The 21,438-nt window shown below is 49.5% G+C and overlaps 2 protein-coding genes across 2 annotated transcripts; both read left to right on the top strand.

Moving 5' to 3' along the window:
• The first annotated feature begins 503 nt into the window (after positions 1-503).
• Aldoc (aldolase, fructose-bisphosphate C) lies at positions 504-4,135 on the top strand. Its single transcript, XM_032913313.1, has 9 exons — positions 504-646; positions 1,793-1,916; positions 2,007-2,218; positions 2,315-2,369; positions 2,455-2,615; positions 2,724-2,807; positions 3,045-3,219; positions 3,338-3,537; positions 3,662-4,135. Exons 2-9 carry the CDS (start codon positions 1,805-1,807, stop codon positions 3,752-3,754), a joined length of 1,092 nt encoding a protein of 363 aa, XP_032769204.1. The 5' UTR covers positions 504-646; positions 1,793-1,804; the 3' UTR covers positions 3,755-4,135.
• A 1,626-nt stretch (positions 4,136-5,761) lies between these two features.
• Positions 5,762-21,053, top strand: Pigs (phosphatidylinositol glycan anchor biosynthesis class S). The gene is made up of 12 exons (XM_032913323.1): positions 5,762-5,838; positions 6,057-6,196; positions 6,304-6,415; positions 11,530-11,619; positions 12,399-12,490; positions 14,512-14,719; positions 15,367-15,509; positions 16,461-16,575; positions 17,665-17,810; positions 18,290-18,390; positions 19,503-19,713; positions 20,029-21,053. Exons 1-12 carry the CDS (start codon positions 5,805-5,807, stop codon positions 20,302-20,304), a joined length of 1,668 nt encoding a protein of 555 aa, XP_032769214.1. The 5' UTR covers positions 5,762-5,804; the 3' UTR covers positions 20,305-21,053.
• The last annotated feature ends 385 nt before the right edge of the window (positions 21,054-21,438 follow it).

Raw genomic sequence — 21,438 nt, 5'->3', positions numbered from 1 at the left:
GCAATGGACTGCCTGTTCCCTGGATCACTGCCTGTGGGGAACAGAAAAGACTTCATTCACTTACTTTCCCCATTCCGCCCACCCGCCCCCGCCCCCCGGGGCAGGCACTGGTAAATATGGGGCAGAGCATAGAAACTCAAGTCCATTATTCCATGCCTTGAAGTGGGGCAGGCAGCCTGTTAGGTGGGCCTCTGTCCTACCTCCCACCTACTGATGTTTCGATGTCTCTCCTCTAAACCAGGCTTAATCCCCAACATTCCGCATAATGTGAAAGCATTTGCCTTTCACAGCAAAAGACTGATTATGGTAGAGACAAACACAAGTCCATCTCTTTCCTCTAGGGTTCTAATGGCAGGGTTCCATGATGTGGGAGGGGCATCGTCTTTTATAAACCTTGGGGACCCTGGCAGAGAAGTCACTCCACCTCACTACTCCACCTCTGAAGGCGTGGCCTTACCCTAGACCAGTCCTGGGGAGAGGGCGGGACCAGGATGGGAGGTGTCTGTCACGCCCCTAGGGAGTCACGTAGCTCTGCGGCATCTGCTGCTGCCTTATTTACTCCAGCTTGGACTGAGCTACTGTCTGTTGCTAACCAGACCAAAGTGAGCTGTGCCTGTGGCTCCGGCCGCTGACTGGCTGAGTATAGGTAAGGTCCCGGGTGAGGCGGAGATGCCCCGTCCCCGTTTGTCTTCCCCTGCTGTCCTTGCCCGCTCCCTAGGACCCTAGCTCCTCTGCTTTCTGTGACTCAGGAAAACCCTGCTTCTCTCCTTCCCCCCTCGCTCTCCTTTCCATTTCCAAGTCTTCCTCTGCCTCCAGAACTTCACTGGGGTCGGTGTATCCCACCCAGGGTATTTTAATCTCAGCCCCTTCCTGGTCCTTCTAGGCTTGTCCCCAGGTCTAGGAAGAGCATCAGGACTGGTTAACCTGTATCACACCGCTATCTATCTCACCTCTCCCAGGTCTCCTTCCTGCTTTTCCTGCATCTCTCCCTCTTTCCCATAATCCACTCACTCAGCCTTAATTCCTCACCTCTGGATCCTTACTAGGAGTCTGAGTTGTGGGGGACCAAGCCTCCCTATTCCTGTGCCTCTTATATGACAGAATGCTTCTGGGTACTAGAGATGATCTGGTGATGTCCCTTTCCCGTCCTCTCATGTTTGTTAACATTGCTAGTCTCTTTCCTACCACACTTGTAGCCCCTGGGGTCAATCTCCAACATAGGTAGGGGAGTAGGCAGTAGCATAGACTGTCAGGTTTTCAGTACAGCCGGGGCTGTCACCTGTACCACTGCTCCTCTCTGACTTGTCCCCTGCCTTCTACTAGACTTGGGAAAAGATGCTGCCTCCTAACTGTCTCATTCACAAATCTCCAGAAAAGATGATCCTCTCCCCCACTTAGGGACCCTTTTGAAGAAAAGAAAGGGAAAGCAGGAAAAAAGCAAACAGGTTTTCTGTTTACCTCAGGAAGGGGCCGGATTCAGTGAAAGAAGAGCTGGCATCTTGACCTGGCAGCAGTTTCCAGGAAGACCTATGGCTTCAGGGCTGCCACCTCCCATCCCCCATGCTGCATCTCTCCTGGAGCTGGGAAGGGTGCCCACCAGGAACAAAAGGAGATGTGGGAACTAGGGCCCTAACTCTGTCAGCTGTCAAAGAGATTGATACCACTTTGATGCCCAGGCCCCAAGCCAAAGGCCGCTATTCTGCTCCCAGCCTTGCGCTGGGAAGCCTGTTTGGTTAGGAGAGGAAGTAGAAGGTAGTTGGAGTCTAGCGCTTATGTCTTGTCTCCGTTCCAGACAACTGTCACCATGCCCCACTCATACCCAGCCCTTTCTGCTGAGCAGAAGAAGGAGTTGTCGGATATTGCTTTGAGGATTGTGGCCCCAGGCAAGGGCATTCTGGCTGCAGATGAGTCCGTGGGTAAGTGGGAGCCCATGGTCAGGGTTGAGGAGAGGTTGCCAGGGAGCTCTAGCCGAAGAACAAGTCTGTTTCCCCTTTGCTTGCTTCTAGGCAGCATGGCCAAAAGGCTGAGCCAAATTGGGGTAGAGAACACTGAGGAGAATCGCCGACTGTACCGCCAGGTCCTGTTCAGTGCTGATGACCGTGTGAAAAAGTGCATTGGGGGGGTCATCTTCTTCCACGAGACGCTCTACCAGAAAGATGACAATGGTGTCCCCTTTGTCCGCACCATCCAGGAGAAGGGCATTCTCGTAGGCATCAAGGTACATAGTCCCTGGCCATTCCTGGGGGCTAGGTATGGAAACTGATGTGTATAAGAGAGGTGACAGGCCAGCCCTTCTACTTAATTGCCCCTGCAGGTTGACAAGGGTGTAGTGCCTCTAGCTGGGACTGATGGAGAAACCACCACTCAAGGTACATGGTGGGTGGGTACAGGGGTGGGACATGTTGATGCTGGCAAGATAGGGGCAGGGTGGTGAGGCTGGCACTGTGTTTTCAGGGCTGGATGGACTCTTGGAACGCTGTGCTCAGTATAAGAAGGACGGTGCTGATTTTGCCAAATGGCGCTGTGTGCTGAAAATCAGTGATCGCACACCCTCGGCACTGGCCATACTGGAGAATGCCAATGTGCTGGCCCGCTATGCCAGCATCTGCCAGCAGGTGTGTGCTGGGGTTTGGGTGCTTGGATGAGGCCCCAGGGCCTGGTGAAGATGAGCTTTCATAGCTTTCTCCCATCCTCTCTCCAATTAACCCTGCTCTTGCTTTCAGAATGGTATCGTGCCCATCGTGGAGCCTGAGATCCTGCCTGATGGAGACCATGATCTCAAACGTTGCCAGTTTGTTACAGAGAAGGTAAGGCCGCAGCTGAGCTCAATCATGGCTGGGACAGCCTAGCAGGGGTGCCGCTACCCCAGCCCTGCTAAGATCCAGGCACTCTCCCCCTTAAGGATCTTTGCTGATTCCAAAGCAGGCTTGAGAGAATAAGCCTGTACGAAGCCCTTGGTTTCCTGTACCCACCTCCCCCTGGATGGGGAGCACAGTGCACTAGGCAGTGGTCTCAGCCCTACATAAGCCTCCTTTGCTCCCCAGGTCCTGGCTGCTGTGTACAAGGCCTTGAGTGATCATCACGTATACCTGGAAGGGACTCTCCTCAAGCCCAACATGGTGACCCCTGGCCATGCCTGTCCCATCAAATATAGCCCAGAAGAGATCGCCATGGCAACTGTCACTGCCCTGCGTCGAACTGTGCCCCCAGCTGTCCCAGGTACTAAATTGCTCCTATCCCTTCAGGTCTGACTTCAGGTTCTTCTGTGACACTGGGATCCTTTATCCCGGACAAAACAGAGAATGATCAGTCAGTCTGTCTTCTCCTTCTACTCCAGGGGTGACTTTCCTGTCTGGGGGTCAGAGTGAAGAGGAGGCATCACTCAACCTCAATGCCATCAACCGTTGCTCACTCCCCCGGCCCTGGGCCCTCACCTTCTCCTACGGACGTGCCCTGCAGGCATCTGCACTCAGTGCCTGGAGAGGACAAAGGGATAATGCTGGGGCTGCTACCGAGGAGTTTATCAAGCGGGCAGAGGTAGGGAGCTAGAGGTGATGACTGGGGAGGGATTATGTGGACCAACCAGAGGTCCCAGACTGGGCAGCATTCCACATCTGTGGTCTGGCTCAGTCTGCTCATCTAATCCCATTCCGTTTTGCAGATGAACGGGCTTGCAGCCCAGGGCAAATATGAAGGCAGTGGAGATGGTGGAGCAGCAGCACAGTCCCTCTACGTGGCCAACCATGCCTACTGAGGCACGCTTACTCAACCCGTAGCCCTTGGCCTAGCAATGCACATCCCATTTTGCCTATAGTCACAGCCAGGGCCAAATAGTCGTGCCGAACAGAGATATCTTCATCCCGCACCAAGTCATCTCGCATCCCACAATGCCTCACATTGCTGCACCGGAGACCACAGGATGGGAGGGTAGAGAGGCCCGTCCATGTCTGAGGATGGAGAAACTATCTAGAAGTCAGAACAGAACCTTTCCCCTGTCTCCACCAGCTCTTATAGTGTCCCTTGATGGTGTAGTTTGTCCTTGGGCTCTGCTTGCTGACCTTCTCGCTTGGGATCGGGACGTGAACCCTGGCCCAGACTCACGCTCTGAGTACATAGCGAATAAATGGGAGCAAAAACACAATGCGCCACTCTGTCTGTCTGTCTGCTGCACCACAAAGCCTACCTCCATGTGTGTGATCTCTTGCTGATCCTATCTCAGAGCTCTCTGACGGTGGTGGTGGTGGTGGTGGTGGTGGTGGTGGTGGTGGTGGTGGTGGTGGTGGTGGTGGTGAGGTGAGATCTGGGTTTTACTGGGCTTCAAGTTTGTGGAGGAAGGTTTTACCCGATTCACCATGCCCAGCTCAGGCTCCTACCTGCTGATCTCCAAAGCTGAAGTTGTAAAGGGGGTGAGGGGTAACAGGTCTTCCAGGGACTGACACTGGACTGCAGCTCCAGCACGATGAGAAACTCCTCAGACAGATTTTGTGCAAGGCTCAAAGGGAGTCAAGAGGACAAGCAGGGATCAGAGTGGGCCAGTTCTCTCCCATCTCAGAAGAATGTGCACTTAGGTCCTTTCCAATAAGGAAACCTTCCAAGACTCGGGGCTGCAGAACTAAGTAGGGGTCTAGGGGTTTGCTAAAGGCTATGACCCACTTCCAAGTAGAGAAGGGATTTATCTGAGGGTCTGGACAAAGTCAGAACTGATAGGGCTTTGTGGTGAATGATCACCACTGGGCTAGAGTGTGAGGTAGGGTGACAGTAGACAGCTGTGAATTGGAACTATCATTGATGCTCTGCTCTGTGAGGCCTGACCTTATAACAAAAGCAGCTAACTCAGCAGTTTCTGTGTGCTTCCACCAGGCACTATTCTAAACACTATTATGTGCATTAACAACGCTCTGTAAAGTAGATACTGTTGTCCTTTTCATGGAAGACACAAAGAGAGGATAAGAGGTTGTTCAGTTGGGATTTGAACCAGAGGCATTACTATACAGTCTGAAGTCGCTCAAATTGGAACAGATTTTTTTTTTTCTTTTTTTCGGAGCTGGGGACCGAACCCAGGGCCTTGCGCTTGCTAGGCAAGTGCTCTACCGCTGAGCTAAATCCCCAACCCCGGGAACAGATTTTTAAATCCTAGAAGCTCGACGTGGTGACCTGTGCCTATAGTCTCGGCTACTTGGGAGGCCAAGCATTAGGCATTAGGGACGGATCACTTTAACCCTCTGGATCATATAGGGAGATCTGTCTCAACACTAAAATAAAATTAATCGCATAGTAGTCAATCATGCTAAAAAGTTACCGTTTTGTCAGTTCTCAGTTCTGTCTTTAAGCCTTGAAGAGCTGGTGTTCTGAAGAGTTGACCTACGTTAGAGATGACATTAGAAGGCTTTTCGGAAGTCAGGTTCTTGATAAGCTCGGCTTCATTTTAAGTAAATATTCCCCTTTCGCAGAGCGTGATGGTGCATGCCTGTAACCCCCTACACTGGAGATGCTGAGGCAGGGGGCTCTTCCTGAGTCCGAGGGCCAGCCTGGGTTACATAGTGAGTCTTGTCTTCTCTCTAAACTGGCTTTGTAGAGCTAAACAGTACCGGGTGCACTTTTGGAAAGCTGGGCTCACATTTAGTGTATAGCAGGATGGATACTCGCTCACAGGCTCCGCCTGCTCACTCGCGTGCGTCAGCAGTGTCGCTCGCGATCGGCAGCGGTAGCGCATCGGGGTCCCGCCCCCTCATTCTGGAGTTTCCGATTGGAGAAAGCTCACGAAGCCCCGCCCCATAGGTGACCTGGGTAGCCGGAAGCTAAGCATGGCGACCGCGGGAGCTGCGGCCACAGACCTAGGTGCGGTGGATTTCGGGTGGAGGGCGCAGCCCGGAGGTCTGGCGGGCGGAATGTGTGGGTGGGGCGCGAGAAGCCCGACAGCTCCTTCCATCCTGGGGTTGGGGGCCCGCCACGCGGGAGCGGCTTGCTCGGTGTTCCCGGTCGCCCGCACTCTGCGATCTCGGTGTGGCGGGCATCGCACTGGTTCCCGTGCCTTAGTCGGCCTTCTGTGTCCTCAGAGGTGGTCCGAGGCAAGCGTGCAGCGCTTTTCTTCGCCGCGGTGGCCATCCTTCTGGGACTGCCTCTCTGGTGGAAGACGACCGAGACCTACCGTGCCCCGTTGCCTTACTCAGAGATCAGTGGACTGAATGCTCTGCAGGTGAGAGTGGGTGGGAACGACCTGGGCTGGGGGACGGGGGGGGGGGCAGCCCACCTGTAAGGTGCAGACATTACTCAAGGCCTCGATGCCTCTCATCCCTCGCGCAGCTCCGGCTCATGGTGCCAGTCACAGTTGTGTTTACAAGAGACTCTGTGCCCCTGGACGACCAGGAGAAGCTACCCTTCACCGTTGTGCATGAGCGAGAGATCCCTCTGAAATGTGAGTTCTCTTGAGAGGTGTCAGGGCTGCTTTTTCCATCTGAGCCCCAAAACCCAGAGTTAGATTGCATAGAAGGAGCACGGACGTCTCATAACTTACTTTAAAATGTTTCATTACACTTAATGTGCGCGCGCGCACATGTATGTATGTGTGGATGTGTCTGTACTGTGGATCACCGTATGGAGATCCGAGGACCACTTGCGACAGTCATTTCTCCTCCCACCGTATGGATCCTGGTCTTGGGGATTCAACTCAGGTCATCAGGTTTGGTAGCAAGTGTCTTTACTCAGTAAACTATGCCCCTGCGCCTAACAAATCCCAAAGAGAAAAGATCTCCTTTGGAGTGAACAGTGTGGGGGTTGGGGATTTAGCTCAGTGGTAGAGCGCTTGCCTAGCAAGCGTTTAAGGCCCTGGTTGGTCCCCAGCTCCAAAAAAAAAAAAAAAAAAAAAAAAAAAATGGAGTGAACAGTGTTTATTTGGGGCGGGTGCTAGCCTTAAGTACAGTGTCTGTAGTTGTGACAGTAATTTGATTCATAAGGTAAATTATGCTTCCTTATCAGTAGCAATTGATACCAATCAGTGTAAAGAGAAAACAGGATGTACCTGAAAGAAAACGGGAGTTTGAAGTGACACCAGATGTGCATTCACATCTTTTTTTTTTTTTTTTCCGGAGCTGGGGACCGAACTTAGGGCTCTACCACTGAGTTAAATCCCCCAAACCCTCCCCCCTTATTTTTTTAAAGATTTATTTATTTATTTTGTATATGAGTACACTGTAGCTGTCTTCAGACACACCGGAAGAGGGCATCGGATCCCATTACAGATGGCTGTGAGCCACCATGTGGTTGCTGGGATTTGACCTCAGGACCTCTGGAAGAGCAGTTGGTGCTCTTAACCACTGAGCCATGTCTCCAGCCCGTGCATTCACATCTTTGTCATTTTAGCATCACACCCTTTATTGTTAGGCACTTAGAACTTGAGAGTGAATAATAAATTGGTAATGTTTTTAAGATGTTTATAGTCACATCAGAGAGAAAGAAACAGGCAAAATACTGAAAGGCCGGAGGGTTGGTTTAGTAGTGGAGTCTCAAGGGAGCCTGGACTCCATACTCAACTGCTGGAGAGCAAAGAAAGATAGAGAAGGCCTTGGGGAATGGGATTTTTGAGGTTGGATATTTTTGTTTTTTCAGACATGGTTTCTTTGGTCCCGGACTTTTTTTTTTTTTTTTTTTTCTTTTCCTTTTTTAGGAACTGGGGACTGAACCCAGGGGTTGCGCTTGCTAAGCAAGCGCTCTACCACTGAGCTAAATCCCCAACTCCTTTTTTTTTTTTTTAAACATTTATTTATTTATTATTTATACAGCATACAGCTTTCTGCCTGCATGTATTCCTGCAGGCCAGAAGAGGGCACCAGATCTGATTATAGATGGTTGTGAGCCACCATGTGGGTGCTGGGAATTGAACTCAGAACCTCTGGAAGAGCTAACAGTGCTCTTAACCTCTGAGCCATTTCTCCAGCCCCTTGGACTTTTTTTTTTAATAAATAGTTTTAAAGATTTACCTATTTTGTCCCCAGCTCCAAAAAAAAAAAAAATTTACCTATTTTATTTATATGAGTACACTGTTGCTATCTTATGACACACCAGAATAGGGTATCAAATCCAATTACAGATGGTTGTGAGCCACCATGTGGTTGCTGGGAATTGAACTCAGGACCTCTGGATGAGCAGCCAGTGCTCTTAACCGCTGAGCCATCATCTCTCCAGCCCTCAAGTTTTGTTTTTTCATCAGTATTTTCTTTGATGATAAAATGTGATCTTTGGTTCTAGAATTAAAATAACAATTTGAGAGTCACCAAGGACCTTTTATAATTCCTTCACTTGCTTTTCAGCAGCATCTGCTAACAGGACACAGCTTCTCCTGAGCTCCTTCGAGCACCTTTGTTTTTAAGCAGCAGTCCCTGGTGTTTAGCACGATTACTTTCTTTTTTTTTTTTTTTTTTTTTTTTTTAAGATTTATTTATTTATTTTTAAGTACACTGTAGCTATCTTCAGACACACCAGAAGAGGGCATCGGATCTCTTTACAGATGGTTGTGAGCCACCATGTGGTTGCTGGGAATTGAACTCATGACCTCTGGAAGAGCAGTCAGGTGCTCTTAACCGCCGAGCCATCTCTCCAGCCCCAGCACGATTACTTTCTATCTCACTCTTTAAATCACTTTAGCTATCTGTATGGTGGAGTTCCAGGTCAACCTGGTCTACGTCTACAAGTTCCAGGCTAATACAGGGCTCATAGTGAAACCCTGTCTCCAATAAAAAGGAAGTACAATATTAAAGCCATCTAAACTGTCTTAGCATTCCTTAATAGCTGGTACATTTACAAAAAAAATTATAAATTTTTTTTTATAATTTTACTTCTTTCTTCTTGTTCACTTTTTGTCTGCTTGTTTATTGAGACAGTGTCTCCTGTGTATCTCTAGCTGGCTTCCGACATGTGTACATTCTCCTGCCTCAGCCTCTTGAATGCAGGGATTACAAATACATGCTGCTGTGGCTGGCTTTAGTTCCTGGCTCAGTGAGTGACCTCAGACGCAATTACTTGGTGCAGCTGTGGGTACTTGGCTCTGTGTGTGTGAGCATCTTGCTGAACTAACTATTCCACTGTTCCCAGGCTTAGCAGTTTTTCAGATGGTTCTCTCCTTTTAAAAAATAATTTTTTTTTGGTTTTATTTTTATTTTATGCGTCTGTATGAGTGTTTGCCTGACTGTGTAACACGTGTGTGTGGAGGCCAGAAGAGGGAATCGAATCCTCTGGGGCTGGAGTATGTGCTATGTGGTTGCTGGGAATTGAACTCAGGACCTCTGGAAGAGCAGTCAGTGCTCTTAACCACTGAGCCATCTCTCCAGCCCATGGTTCTTGTTTTGTGTGTATGCGATAAATAATTATAGATACTTTTTAGCTCATGTGTGTGTGTGTGTGTGTGTGTGTGTGAGAGAGAGAGAGAGAGAGAGAGAGAGAGAGAGACAGGGGAGAGAGGAGGAAGAGCCACAGTAAGAGTGAGCGAGCATGAATGGACACTTGTGTGCATACAAGAATGGAAAGCCAAGGCCAAAGCCAAGGTGTCCTCCTCTATTGCTTTCCACCTTACTTTTTTTTTTGAGAATTATTTATTTATTTCATGTATATGAGTACATTGTCACTGTCTTCAGACACACCAGAAGAGGGCACAGGACCATGTGGTTGCTGGAACTGAACTCAGGACCTCTGGAAAGCAGTCAGGGCTCTTAACCACTGAGCCGTCTCTATAGCCCTCCGCCTTACTTTTTTTTTTTTTTAATATTTTATTTATTTATTATATATGAGTACACTGTAGCTGCCTTCAGACACACCAGACAAGGGCATCAGATCTCATTACAGATGGTTGTGAGCCACCATGTGGTTGCTGGGATTTGAACTCAGGACCTCGGGAAGAACAGTCAGTGCTTTTAACCACTGAGCCATCTCTCCAGTCCTCCACCTTACTTTTTAAAACAGGGTGGCTCACTAACCTTGAGTTACCTTAGACTCCCTAAATCTCTAGGCCTTATAAAGGGCAGCCCTGTCCACATGTCTATATCTATCTACTGCTTTTACAACAGTCTTCTATCATTTTATTTCTCTCTTTTATTCACTTTATTTTTGTTTGCTTGTTTCTTGAGGTAATATCTCTCTGTGTAGCCCCTGATCAGCCAGAATGGCTGCCTAGGGAGCCCTCCGGCACTGAGGTTACAGCCATGTACCCCACATCTGACTCTTTCTTGATTTTTTTTTTTTTTTTTTTTGGGGCTGGGGACTGAACCCAGGGCCTTTTGCTTCCTAGGCAAGGGCTCTACCACTGAGCTAAATCCCAACCCCCACATCTGACTCTTATGTGGAAACTGGGGACACGAGCTCAGATCATCATGCTTGTGCAGCACACTCTTTTTTTTCTTCATGGAAAATGTTAGCATTTAATTAACCTCCTGGGTGGCTTCAGGTCACCAGGACACAGGCAGCACCAGCATCCTTAATCTTCTCTTCAGCTCTTCTGCTGAAGACTTGGCCTTCACGGTGCCAGTTGCTTAGGGAGCTTCCCCTTCCCCAGAACTCTGTAGAAGCCCAGTCTGACAGCATCAATGACTGGAGCAGCTGCTGTCTTGTTTTTTTGCAGCATTGACCCGTGTCTGCTCGCTGATCAGTGTCCACAGTTTATCCAGGTTGACAGTTGGGCAGAAGCGCTGGTTCCTCTTCAGGTGGTAATGCCTCATGACAACTTTCCCAAAGTTACCTGGGTGACATTTGTTGAAGTTGATCCTGTGGTGATGCTTGCCCCCAGCATTCCTGCGGCCTCCTGGGAGCTTGCGGTGCTTACCTATGGGACTGTGGCTCATGTGGCCGTGGCTCACGTGACCCTGGAGTTTCCAGGTCTTCCTCAGTCTGGATGGCATGGCAGTGACAGAAAGAAAGATTTGTGTAGTGCACTCTTTTTTTTTTTTTTTCGGAGCTGGGAACCGAACCCAGGGCCTTGCGCTTGCTAGGCAAGCGTTCTACCACTGAGCTAAATCCCTAACCCCTGTGCAGCGCACTCTTAATCCACCCAATCATCTACAGCCCACTTCTGAATTTTTTAGGTTTTGTTTTCCTTGCTTACTACATTGGTTCACAGAGGACCATTAAGGACCCTGACCAATAGAGGAGACAGCAGGCAACCTTGTTCCATTACTGACTTACTGAGTTGTACTTGGTGCTCTGCTTTTCTCAGTGTTCATTGACTGGTTGCTTGGGGGCAGCAGTTGGAGTGACCATAGTTTTTCTCCTCTTCCCGAGTGATATAATGTACATTGAAATAAACTCCCCCAGTTTGGGGATTTCTAGCTAGAGGACCAGTGAGCTCACAGGCAGAGGCAGGAGCTAGGGCGAAAGGTAAATGTCATGTGTCTGCTGTCATCTTTGCAGTAATGATTGGAGTGGCTGCTGTCGCTTCCTGGTACAATGCTCTTTCTCTGAAGAGCCGTCCCGCTGTCCTTGGTGCTGGAGGTGCTCAACCGGACGGGCCCGTCAGGTCTCATGCCCTCATGTGTTCTTCCCTTCCAGACAAAATGAAAATCAAGTGTCGATTCCAGAAGGCCTACCGGAGAGCTTTGGAACACGAGGAGGAGGCACTGTCACTGGGCAGTGTGCATGGTATGACAGTTTTGATGAGATGTCCTCTTTTCCTTCCGGTCTCCTGTGTTGGCTAGTTTTATGTCAACTTGGCACAAGCTAGAGTTATCTGAAAGGAGAAAAATTCAATTGAGAAAATGCCTCCCTAAGATCGAGCTGTAAGGGGGTTGGGGATTTAGCTCAGTGGTAGAGCGCTTGCCTAGCAAGCGCAAGGCCCTGGGTTTGGTCCCCAACTCCGGGGAAGGAAAAGATTGAGCTGTAAGGATTTTTTTTATTAGCGATTGATGGGAGGCCCGGCTATCATGGGTGGTGCCATCCTGGGCTGGTTGTCCTGGGTTCTATAAGAAAGCAGGCTGTGTGAGACATAAGGAACAAGCCAATGAGCAGCGCCCTCCACAGCCTCTGCATCAGCTCCTGCCTCCAGGTTCCTGCCCTGCTTGAGTTTCTGCCCTGACTTTCCTCAGGGATGGACTTAGAAGTATAAGCTGAAATAAGCCCGTTTCACCCCAGATTGCTTTGGTCATGGTGTCTCATCACAGCAGTCGTGTAGCCCTAACTGGGTCATCTAAGTGTGACTCCCATGCTATGTCTTAACCACCAGAGCTTCTCTGAGAAAGCTGAGAGTGAGATAGATGCCTCGGGGTTCAGCCAAGTCCTCCTGTGGTCAGAGAGGTGGGCCGGCTTGCTCAGGCCCGGCTCCTGCCTTTGCTGAGTGTGAGGGAGGGTTGGCTCAAGCACCCTGAGGACCTCAGAAGGCTGGAATAATGTCTCTTCTACTGTACCACTACTGTTGTCCGCAGAGGCCGAAGCCTTGTTAGCTGAGCCGGAGAAGCAAGCAGAGGGCTCCCTGACTGTGTATGTGATCTCGGAACACTCCTCCCTTCTTCCCCAGGTAGGCTGAGCAGAGCCACTGGTGACTTGCTTTCTCTGTCAGCTCATCCTCTCCCAAGCCACCTTCCTGTGGGAGTGCTGCCTGTAACTCCTACCTGCTACAGAAAGTTCCACGTTTTACAAGAAACCTACCAGTGGGGACTTATTCACTTACAACGATTCGGGTGTTTCTAACCCCAAGACCAGTGTGTGGTCAAAGTGCTAGTGACTGATTTTTAAAGACAGAGTCTCATGTAACCAGGGCTGGCTTCAATTTGTAGCCAAGGATGGCCTTGGATTTCCCATCTCCTCCATCGAGGTACCCCCCAAGTGCAGGATTTACAGGCATGCACCACTGTGCCTGTTTTATGCAGCACCAGGGCTTGAACCCTAGGCTTCCTGCAGCATAAGCAAGCACTCTACCAACTGAGTGACCTCTTCAGTCCAATCCCCCACCCCTACCCCTGTTTTCTTGAGATCGGGTTTCTCTATGATGTAGCTTTGGCTCTCCTGGAACTGGTTATGTAGACCAGGCTGGTCTGAACGTAACAGAACTGTATCTGCCTCTGCCTCCTGAGTTCTAGGGTTGAGGTGTGCACCACCCTCCCAGGCAGTCTTACATACTTGAGACATGGATACATGATACCATACTTTGTTCTGCTCCTTCGATTTTGCTCAGTATTTTAGAGAACCATTTGTGGTGCTGTGTGAAGCTGCACTTGTATTTCACCGTCTCTGGTGGACATTTGGGTTACCTCCAGCTCTTCACCCTTAGGTGCAGTGCTATGAGCCCCTTTGCCTCTGGCCCTGGGCTTGTTTCAGAGACCGCACTTGCATTTGTTCATTGGATCTGCCTTTCTTGGTTTCTAGTTCAGCATTTTATGCGATCCTAAAGATTTAAATGTTGCCTGCCCTTGGATCTACTGTGAAGGAGAAAGGAATGGAAATATATGAGAATACTCATACAAGCTCAATGTTCAGGGATACCAAATTAATGAAGAAAACACCAGGAAAAAAGCAGGCATTGTGGCACATGCCTATAACTGGGGGTTGGGGTGGGGGTGGTGGGGAGTGGAAGCAAGAGGATCAGGAGTTCAAGTTTATCCTCAGCTGCAGAGCTCAAGGCCAACCTGGGTTCCATGAGACCCTTTCTCAAAAAAGCTAGCAAAAAGGGAGTCAGAAATGACTCGGTATTGAGAGCCCTCGCTGTTCTTGCAGATAGTCCACCGGGTTTCAGTTCCCAGCACCCACATGGGGCTCATGGTAGTCCGATCGCAGGGATCCAGTGCCTTTTCGGGCCCCTCTGAGCACCAAGCATCCACCTGGTGCACATACCCATATGTAAGCAAATACTCATACATACAAAATAAAATGAAACGAGCCTTTATTTGTTTCTTGTATTTCAGTCTCTGTTTGACCTGCATATCTGTGCAGATGGAGACATCAGATCCCATGGATCTGGACAGTATGAGCTACCATGCATGTGCTAGGAATGGAGTCTGGGTCCTCTGGAAGAGCAGCTAGTGCTCTTAACAGCTGAGCCATCTCTCCAGTCCAAACTTTATCTTTAAAAACACAGCAACATTAACAAAAGAACGAGAGAAAAAAGAGAGAGAAAGAGAAATGTGACTGGGTGGTGGTGGTGCACGCCATTAATCTGAGCACTCAGGAGGCAGAGACAGGTGGATCTCTTGAGTTCAAGGCCAGCCTGGTCTACAGAATGAGTTCCAGGAAATCTAGGGCTACACAGAAAAACCCTGTGTTGGGGGGAAAATGAAAAGCAGAAGAAACAGCTCAGTACAAGTCTAGAGTGTGGTGCAACCTTTCAGCTGATGACAATAGGCCAAATTCCTTAGGATAGGAGCCAGCGCTGGGCTTATGTAATGTGCATGCTTATAATTCCATCATTTGGAAAGCTGAGGCAGGAGAATCTCAAATCTTAGCCTGGGTTACATCAAGAGGCTATCTCAAAAAAAAAGAAGAAGAAGTGCCTGTGTGCTTTCCTCACCGAACCACAGCATTCCCGCTCTGTGCCCTGCACAGGACATGATGAGCTACATCGGGCCCGAGAGGACAGCAGTCATACGGGGCATGATCCACCGGGAAGCCTTCAACATCATTGGCCGTCGCATAGTCCACGTGGCCCAGGCCATGTCTTTGACAGAGGATGTGCTTGCTGCTGCTCTGGCCGACCACCTCCCTGAGGACAAGTGGAGCTCTGATAAGAGGCGACCACTCAAGTCCAGCCTAGGTAGGGCTTTGGGCTTTGCTTTAGAAAGGGAGAAGAAATGAGTCAGGTAGACCACCAGGAAATCCATGAAAACTGCTTATTCCTTTTCTTGTTCTCCATTTTCAATTTTTTTTCTTTTTAGATTTATTTTATGTGTATGTGTGTGTTGTCTGCAAGTGTGTATGTGTACAGCGTGTATGCTTGGAGGTCAGAGAGGGCGTCAGATCTCCTGGAACTGGAGTTAAGATGGCTGTGAGCCACCATATAGGTGCTGGGTCCTGAACCTGGGTCTTCTGCAAGAGTAACAAATACTTTAAAGCTCTGAACCATCTCTCTTCCCTCCGTTTTTTTTTTTTTTCTTTTCTTTTTTTTTTTTTTTTTTTTGAGACAGGGTTTCTCCGTGTAGCCCTGACTGTCCCAGAACTCACTTGTAGACCAGGCTGGCCTCATATTCAGAGATCTGCCTGCCTCTGCCTCCCAGATGCTGGGATCAGAGGTGTGTGCCACCACTGCCTGGCTCCATTTTTTCCCTAAGGCACTCAGCAGTGTTTCTTACCTCACTTCTGTCCTCTCTTTGGCTCCTCAATGGCATCTCTGTCCCATCCAGATGACATGGGGTAGAGGCTGCCTCTTTCCTCGACATTTCTGAATTCCTCCTCTTTCCACAGGCTATGAAATCACTTTCAGTTTACTCAACCCAGACCCCAAGTCCCATGATGTCCACTGGGACATTGAGGAGGCCGTCCAGCGCTATGTGCAGCCTTTCTTGAACCGCCTCAGCGCTGCCGGCAATTTCTCTGTGGACTCTCAGGTAAGACCAGGAGTGCGTTACAGAGTCATTTTCAAAGTCTATGCCTATTCAGTGTTTCTGTGAGCATCTGCCCTCCTCTCAGAGCATGATGATTTGCTTGTACAGCTATATGTAGGGCAGTGTCGTGTGAGCAGGTACAAGTGTGGAGCTTGTGGGAAGCAACGTGTACACCTGTTTATGTCCATCAGTCCATTGATCCCTTGAGGGCAGGTTTCATGACCTTCTTTCCTTGGTGTCCAGCTCAGGGAGTTTCACTAGAGTGGCTTGACAATGCTACTTCCCAAGGATTTACTCAGCCGTTATACCTAAATGTTAAATCCATCAGCTGCCCCTAAGGAAGTTTGTTTGTTTTTTATTATATGAGTACACTGCAGCTGTCTTCAGACACACCAGAAGAGGGCATCAGATCTCATTACAGATGGTTGTGAGCCACCATGTGGTTGGTTCCAGGACCTCTGGAAGAGCAGTCAGTGCTCTTAACAGCTGAGCCATCTCTCCAGTCCCAGGAAGTTATTTAAAAAAAAAAAAAAAAAAAAAAGGCTTTCTGAAATGAACACTTTAACAATAAAGCCATAGGAACCCTGCTGGCTTTAAGTATCACACCCAGTTCTTGTAGGGAAAACAACGTGGGAGATTTTTGATCAGGTCCTGCTAGTGTCAGTGGTTGTCTTTGAAAAGCCGACCCGATTGGGTCTTGTGGACCCAATCTTTGTTTGTTCCCCTCTTTGGCTGTCTGGAAACCTGGAAAGTAATGTAGTCTTCTAAGTTGTATTTAATGTGTTCACTTTACCCTGAATCTGTTATTTTCTTTCGTGCATGTACATTGTCTGAGCCTCGACTTTGTCTTGTATAGTTTGCTTGTCCTGAGTGTACTCCACACGGTACCTCCACCTTAGGGGAAGTAGACACTAAAGCCGTGTATGGAGTAGCCTATCCCTCTCTGCTCCGCAGATCCTTTACTACGCCATGTTGGGAGTGAACCCCCGCTTTGACCCCGCCTCATCCAGCTACTCCTTGGCTATGCACAGCCTTCCCCATGTCATCAACCCAGTGGAGTCCCGGCTGGGTGAGTTCCTGAGCAGGGCCTTCTGTCAGGCCAGCGTGGGGTTGGAGGTGGCTGTGTGCTTTGGAAAGGTTTAGTGTCTGTCGGCCTGTCTGTCTGTCTGTTTGTCTGTCTCCCCTCCCCCTGCCCCTCTACCTCTTCCCCTTTCATCCCTTTCGTTGTCCATGGCAAAATCTCATGCACCTCAGAAAGGTGGGAACTCTATTGTGTTTTGGATTTTTGAGACAGGATCTCGTGAATCCTAGGCTAGCCTCAAGCTTTCTGTGTAGCCAAGGATGGCCTTGAACTCCTGATCCTCTGGTGCTACCTCCCCAGTGCTGGGATTATAGTTATGTGCCCACCACACCCAGCTTAAAAAAAAACAAAACCAAAAACCACTGATTTTGCTTCCCTGGTACTGGAGATCAAACGCAGGGTCTTGTGTGTACCAGGCATGTGTCACTGGCCTACAGCTACAACCTCTGAAAGCAGAATTCGATTTTCCTTTTCTTTTTTTAATAATGTGTTTATTTTTATTTCATGTATATTGATGTTCTGCCTGTATGTGTGTCTGTGTGAGGGTGTAAGATAGCCTGGAACTGGAGTTACAGACAATTGTGAGTCACCATGTGGGTTCTGGGAATTGAACCTGGGTTTTCTGGAAGAGCAGCCAGTGCTCTTAACTGCTGAGACATCTCTCCAACTCCTTAATTTTTCTTTTAACATTTATGTATTCATTCATTCATTCAGTGAGCATTGCGGGGCCTGCTGTGCTATGCACAGGGAGGTCAATGTACCACTTGCGAGAGTCCATCTTCTCTTCCATTGTGTAGATCATGGCGGGCAGACTCAGGTCATCAGGCCCGTTGGCAAGCACCTTTACCCACTGTGCCATCTCATCAGCCCAAAGGGCAGAGCTTGAATGGACAGTTGTGCTCATTGGATTAGGGGAACCTTAAAGCTAGGACTATAATCCTTCATCTGGAGGAAAGGAGCCTAGCGGGAGTGTGGCCAAGAACTGTACTGAGTCCTGCCAGCCAGGGGGCAGCTGAGCCTGGACTATGGTGCGGGAATCAGTTGCTCCGGTGTTCTAACTCCCTCTTTGTACCACAGGGTCCAGCGCTGCCTCCCTGTACCCTGTGCTCAATTTTTTGCTCTATGTGCCCGAGCTCGCTCACTCCCCCCTCTACATTCAGGACAAGGATGGAGCTCCAGTGGCCACCAATGCCTTCCACAGTCCCCGCTGGGGTGGCATTATGGTAATAGTCACCCTATGCAGGCCTCAGAGTCTATAGAGATTGTCGGGGTGGGGGCGGGGCAGGGTGCATCTGTGCCCCTGTGGGGAGGAGCATGTAGGAAGGAGGTGACAGGGCTGTGCTGTCCTCCTCTGCCAGCCCAGCTGTGTCTCACCTTTGTCAGTGCTTTTTGTACTGTGACCCTTTGGACTTAGCAGTCCCTGGAGGAGTCCTCCATGATGGGAGCCTCTCTGGGCCACGGATAGGAATTCTAAAACGGAATGACTGGAATGTCATAGGACGTTCAAGGGGCAGTTAGAATAATGGACTTAAAGCTTCTTTAGTACTTAAGTACATGGGAACTCAAAAGAAAAACAAGTTTCCTCTGCCCCTAGACTTACTACCAGAAGCCATATCTGCCTCTTCTTTTCTGGCCTCTGGGTCCTAAGCAGAGATGGCAGGGTTCTGTGTGGCGTTGATGTAACCTCGTTCCCCATTTCCAGGTATACAATGTTGATCCTAAAATCTATAATGCTTCGGAGCTGCCAGTGAGAGTTGAGGTGGACATGGCACAGGTGATGGAGGTGTTCCTGGCTCAGCTGAGGTAAACCCCTGTGTGATCCCCTAGGCTGTGGCTACAGACAGTGTGGCCATAGTCTTTGAGCATAGACGAGATGACAGGGCAAAATGGACTCCCACCTGGTGGAGTGCTATGGCTGCCTAGGTCCCCAGTGAGACCAAGAACCATTTCTAAGGGGTCCTCTCCTAAGGAGCGTGAGCAGCTGCAAACGTCTTCAGAGAAATAGGAGCCAGCTTTCCAGCTGTGCTTACAGTGGTGGCTTTGTTTTGTTATTTTCCTTCTCTTTGAGACAGGGTCTCACTGCATAGCCCTGGTTGGCCTAGAACTTACTATGTAGACCAGGCTGGCTTCAAACTCACAGAGATCTGCCTGACTCCGCCTCACAAGTGCTGGAGTTAAAGGCATACACTGTCTTCACCTGGCCTCGTTTTTTCATTTTTGAATTTTATTATTTTTCACTTTATGTGTATGGATGGTTTGCCTGCATGTATGCCTGGTGTCCACCCACGGAGACCAGAAGAGGGCTTTGGATCCCCTGAAACCAGAGTTACAGGTAGTTGTGAGCCATCAAGTGGATGTGGGAAGAACAGCCAGTGCTCTTAACCACTGAGACATCCTTCCAGCTTTTTTTTTTTTTTTTTTTTTTTTTAAAAGATAACCGCTATTTATTTTGGGCTAGCCCCTGACACTCTATGTTGACGGTGCTAAGAAGGTGTCTGGGCTAAATAGGAGTGTATTCTGATGGTTAGCAGTACCTTCAAGCACACACGCCTTGTCAAAGGGGAACCTTTCGTGCCTGTCCCATGGAGTCCCTTTGCTCAAAGAAAGGGTGCAGAGAGGGGCTAAACTAAGTTGGGGATCCTAGAAACACTTCAACCACAGCCCCATTTTCAGAGAGGACCTTGGAACTCCAGCGTGGAGAAGGGAGAGACTTGGTCAAGGCGGGGTTTGGAGATCTGGGTTGTTTGCTGCTGCTGCTCATCCTCCCCTCCCTCCCCTCCCCCCCCCTCCCTCCCCCCTCCCTCCCTCCCCCCTCCCCATCTCCCAGTGGTTCTCCATAAAACTGAGAATGACTGGGTCTTGGCGTTGGCACACCTGTTCACAGCAACCTTGGTGTTCCTGTGCCATTTCCGCAGGCTGCTCTTTGGGATTGCTCAGCCCCAGGTGCCTCCAAAATGCCTGCTTTCAGGACCGAAGAGTGAAGGACTCATGACCTGGGAGCTGGACCGATTGCTCTGGGCTCGCTCAGTGGAGAACCTGGCCACAGCTACCACTACCCTCACCTCCCTGGCCCAGCTTCTGGGCAAGATCAGCAACATTGTCATCAAGGATGATGTGGCTTCTGAGGTAAACAGGCCAGGAAGGGATGGGCCAGGGAGCTTGGGAGCATGTCATCCTTAAATAAATACCTCAGGCTTCCTCTGGAAGCTGTGCCAGCTCCCTAGTGGGAGTCTATGTGGGGACAAATGAAAGTTTCAAGCTGACCCTCAGAAAATAAACAACAGCCATGTTTTTTTTTTTTTTTTTTAACTTACCTCCACATAACTTGGGTAGACTCCAGGAAACTTCCCTGGGAGACAGAGGGGACTGACTGACAGGCCAGGATCTTTCCCCTGCCCCCACCTAGGACATATTGCTAACCCCCACCCCTCATCCTCCTAGGTATATAGGGCTGTGGCTGCAGTTCAGAAGGCGGCAAAGGCATTAGCCCTTGGGCACTTGTCATCCGCCTTTGCTGCCAGCCAGGAAGCCGTGACCTCCTCCGAGCGTGCCTTTTTTGATCCTTCACTCCTCCACCTCTTGTATTTCCCCGATGACCAGAAGTTTGCTATCTACATCCCCCTTTTCCTGCCGATGGCTGTGCCCATCCTCCTGTCTCTGGTCAAGATCTTTCTGGAAACTCACAAATCCTGGAAAAAGCCTGAGAAGATAGATTGATCCAGGCAGCATGTCAGAAGGAGCCCTCCTCTCTAGCCACGCGAGAGGCCAAGGCGAGAACCGAAGGCGAGAACCGCTGGGGATGACTTGTCTTCACTCTCACCCATGGGCTCTCTACGGATGCCACTCCTCAATGGGCTCATCTTCCCTCACCTTCCTACTCCACTGACTTGATCCTCCACGCCTGCTCAGAAAGCACTCTTCTGGGTCTCCATGTCTGGCTGGAACTTAAAAGCCTTTGCCTGCCTACCTCTGGACAGGGGTACCTTGTCCTTCCAGTCTGTCAGCACAGCATACTTATGCAGAGAGGTGAATTTAGGGGAATCCTTGGGTTGAATTGTAGCCCCATCCTCTCCACTTCTGAGACCGTCTCCCTCCTTCCTCAGCTTCCTGACTGGTGTCACCATTGGGGACAGCCTGGTTTAGGAGGCAGTGGCTTAGAACCTGCTTCTTCTGCCTGTGGCTAAGGTTCCCCTCTACCGTTTCAGAGGTAATGTGGAACAGGAGAAAACATTTCTGACTTGGAACCCAACAGGCCTGAATCAGATTCCGGCTTCTGCACTTATGAACTGGAGAGTGCTTGATAAGCCGCTCCTCACTGAGCCTCAGGTTTTCCTCTGTGAGAAAGCACTATGATGTCACCCTCAGAAGAGGGTTGGATTAAATGTGATAAGCGTGTAAAAGTGTTCTGTATATTGGGCTCTTTAGAAATATACATTAGGCCATCAATAAACATTGGTTGAATATGAGTTGATGTATGACTCATCCTTGTGTGAGAAGCAGACGGTTCTGCTCTAGCTCACAGATCCCCCATGCCGGACCTGGCTATGTTCTTCCTGCCTCACTGTCCTGAGCAGCCTGGATGGCTCGATACCTGGGCTGTGGTGCCTGCCTATTGGGTGCCAGAATCAGCTATTTAGCCAGAGTTCTAGTGGGGAGTAGCTTGAGCCAGTGACAGCCCTGGGATAGTAACTCAGTTCAACAGAGGAAAGTACTGGGGACTGGCTACAAGAAGCAGTGGTGCTAGTGCTGGGTGTTATGAGGAACAGAGTGTAGGAAGGGTCAGGGAACAAACAAATAATTTCATTTAATGCATTACCCAAAAACAAACAAACAAACAAAACCAAAAACAGG

This window comes from Rattus rattus, chromosome 9 (assembly GCF_011064425.1).
Source record: "Rattus rattus isolate New Zealand chromosome 9, Rrattus_CSIRO_v1, whole genome shotgun sequence".
In the NCBI taxonomy this organism is placed as follows: domain Eukaryota; kingdom Metazoa; phylum Chordata; class Mammalia; order Rodentia; family Muridae; genus Rattus; species Rattus rattus.
Note: the sequence above shows the minus strand (reverse complement) of the source record. Positions and strands in the feature narration are given on the sequence as shown.

What these genes read in the sequence shown, in the direction of transcription:
- Aldoc (XM_032913313.1), top strand. Translation starts at nt 1,805, where the DNA reads ATGCCCCACTCATACCCAGCCCTTTCTGCTGAGCAGAAGAAGGAGTTG. An exon ending in GCCAGTTTGTTACAGAGAAG is followed by an intron (nt 2,808 to 3,044) that starts GTAAGGCCGCAG and finishes TTTGCTCCCCAG; the next exon opens with GTCCTGGCTGCTGTGTACAA. An exon ending in TGTGCCCCCAGCTGTCCCAG is followed by an intron (nt 3,220 to 3,337) that starts GTACTAAATTGC and finishes CTTCTACTCCAG; the next exon opens with GGGTGACTTTCCTGTCTGGG.
- Pigs (XM_032913323.1), top strand. Translation starts at nt 5,805, where the DNA reads ATGGCGACCGCGGGAGCTGCGGCCACAGACCTAG. An exon ending in GTGGACTGAATGCTCTGCAG is followed by an intron (nt 6,197 to 6,303) that starts GTGAGAGTGGGT and finishes TCCCTCGCGCAG; the next exon opens with CTCCGGCTCATGGTGCCAGT. An exon ending in ATTTCTCTGTGGACTCTCAG is followed by an intron (nt 15,510 to 16,460) that starts GTAAGACCAGGA and finishes TCTGCTCCGCAG; the next exon opens with ATCCTTTACTACGCCATGTT.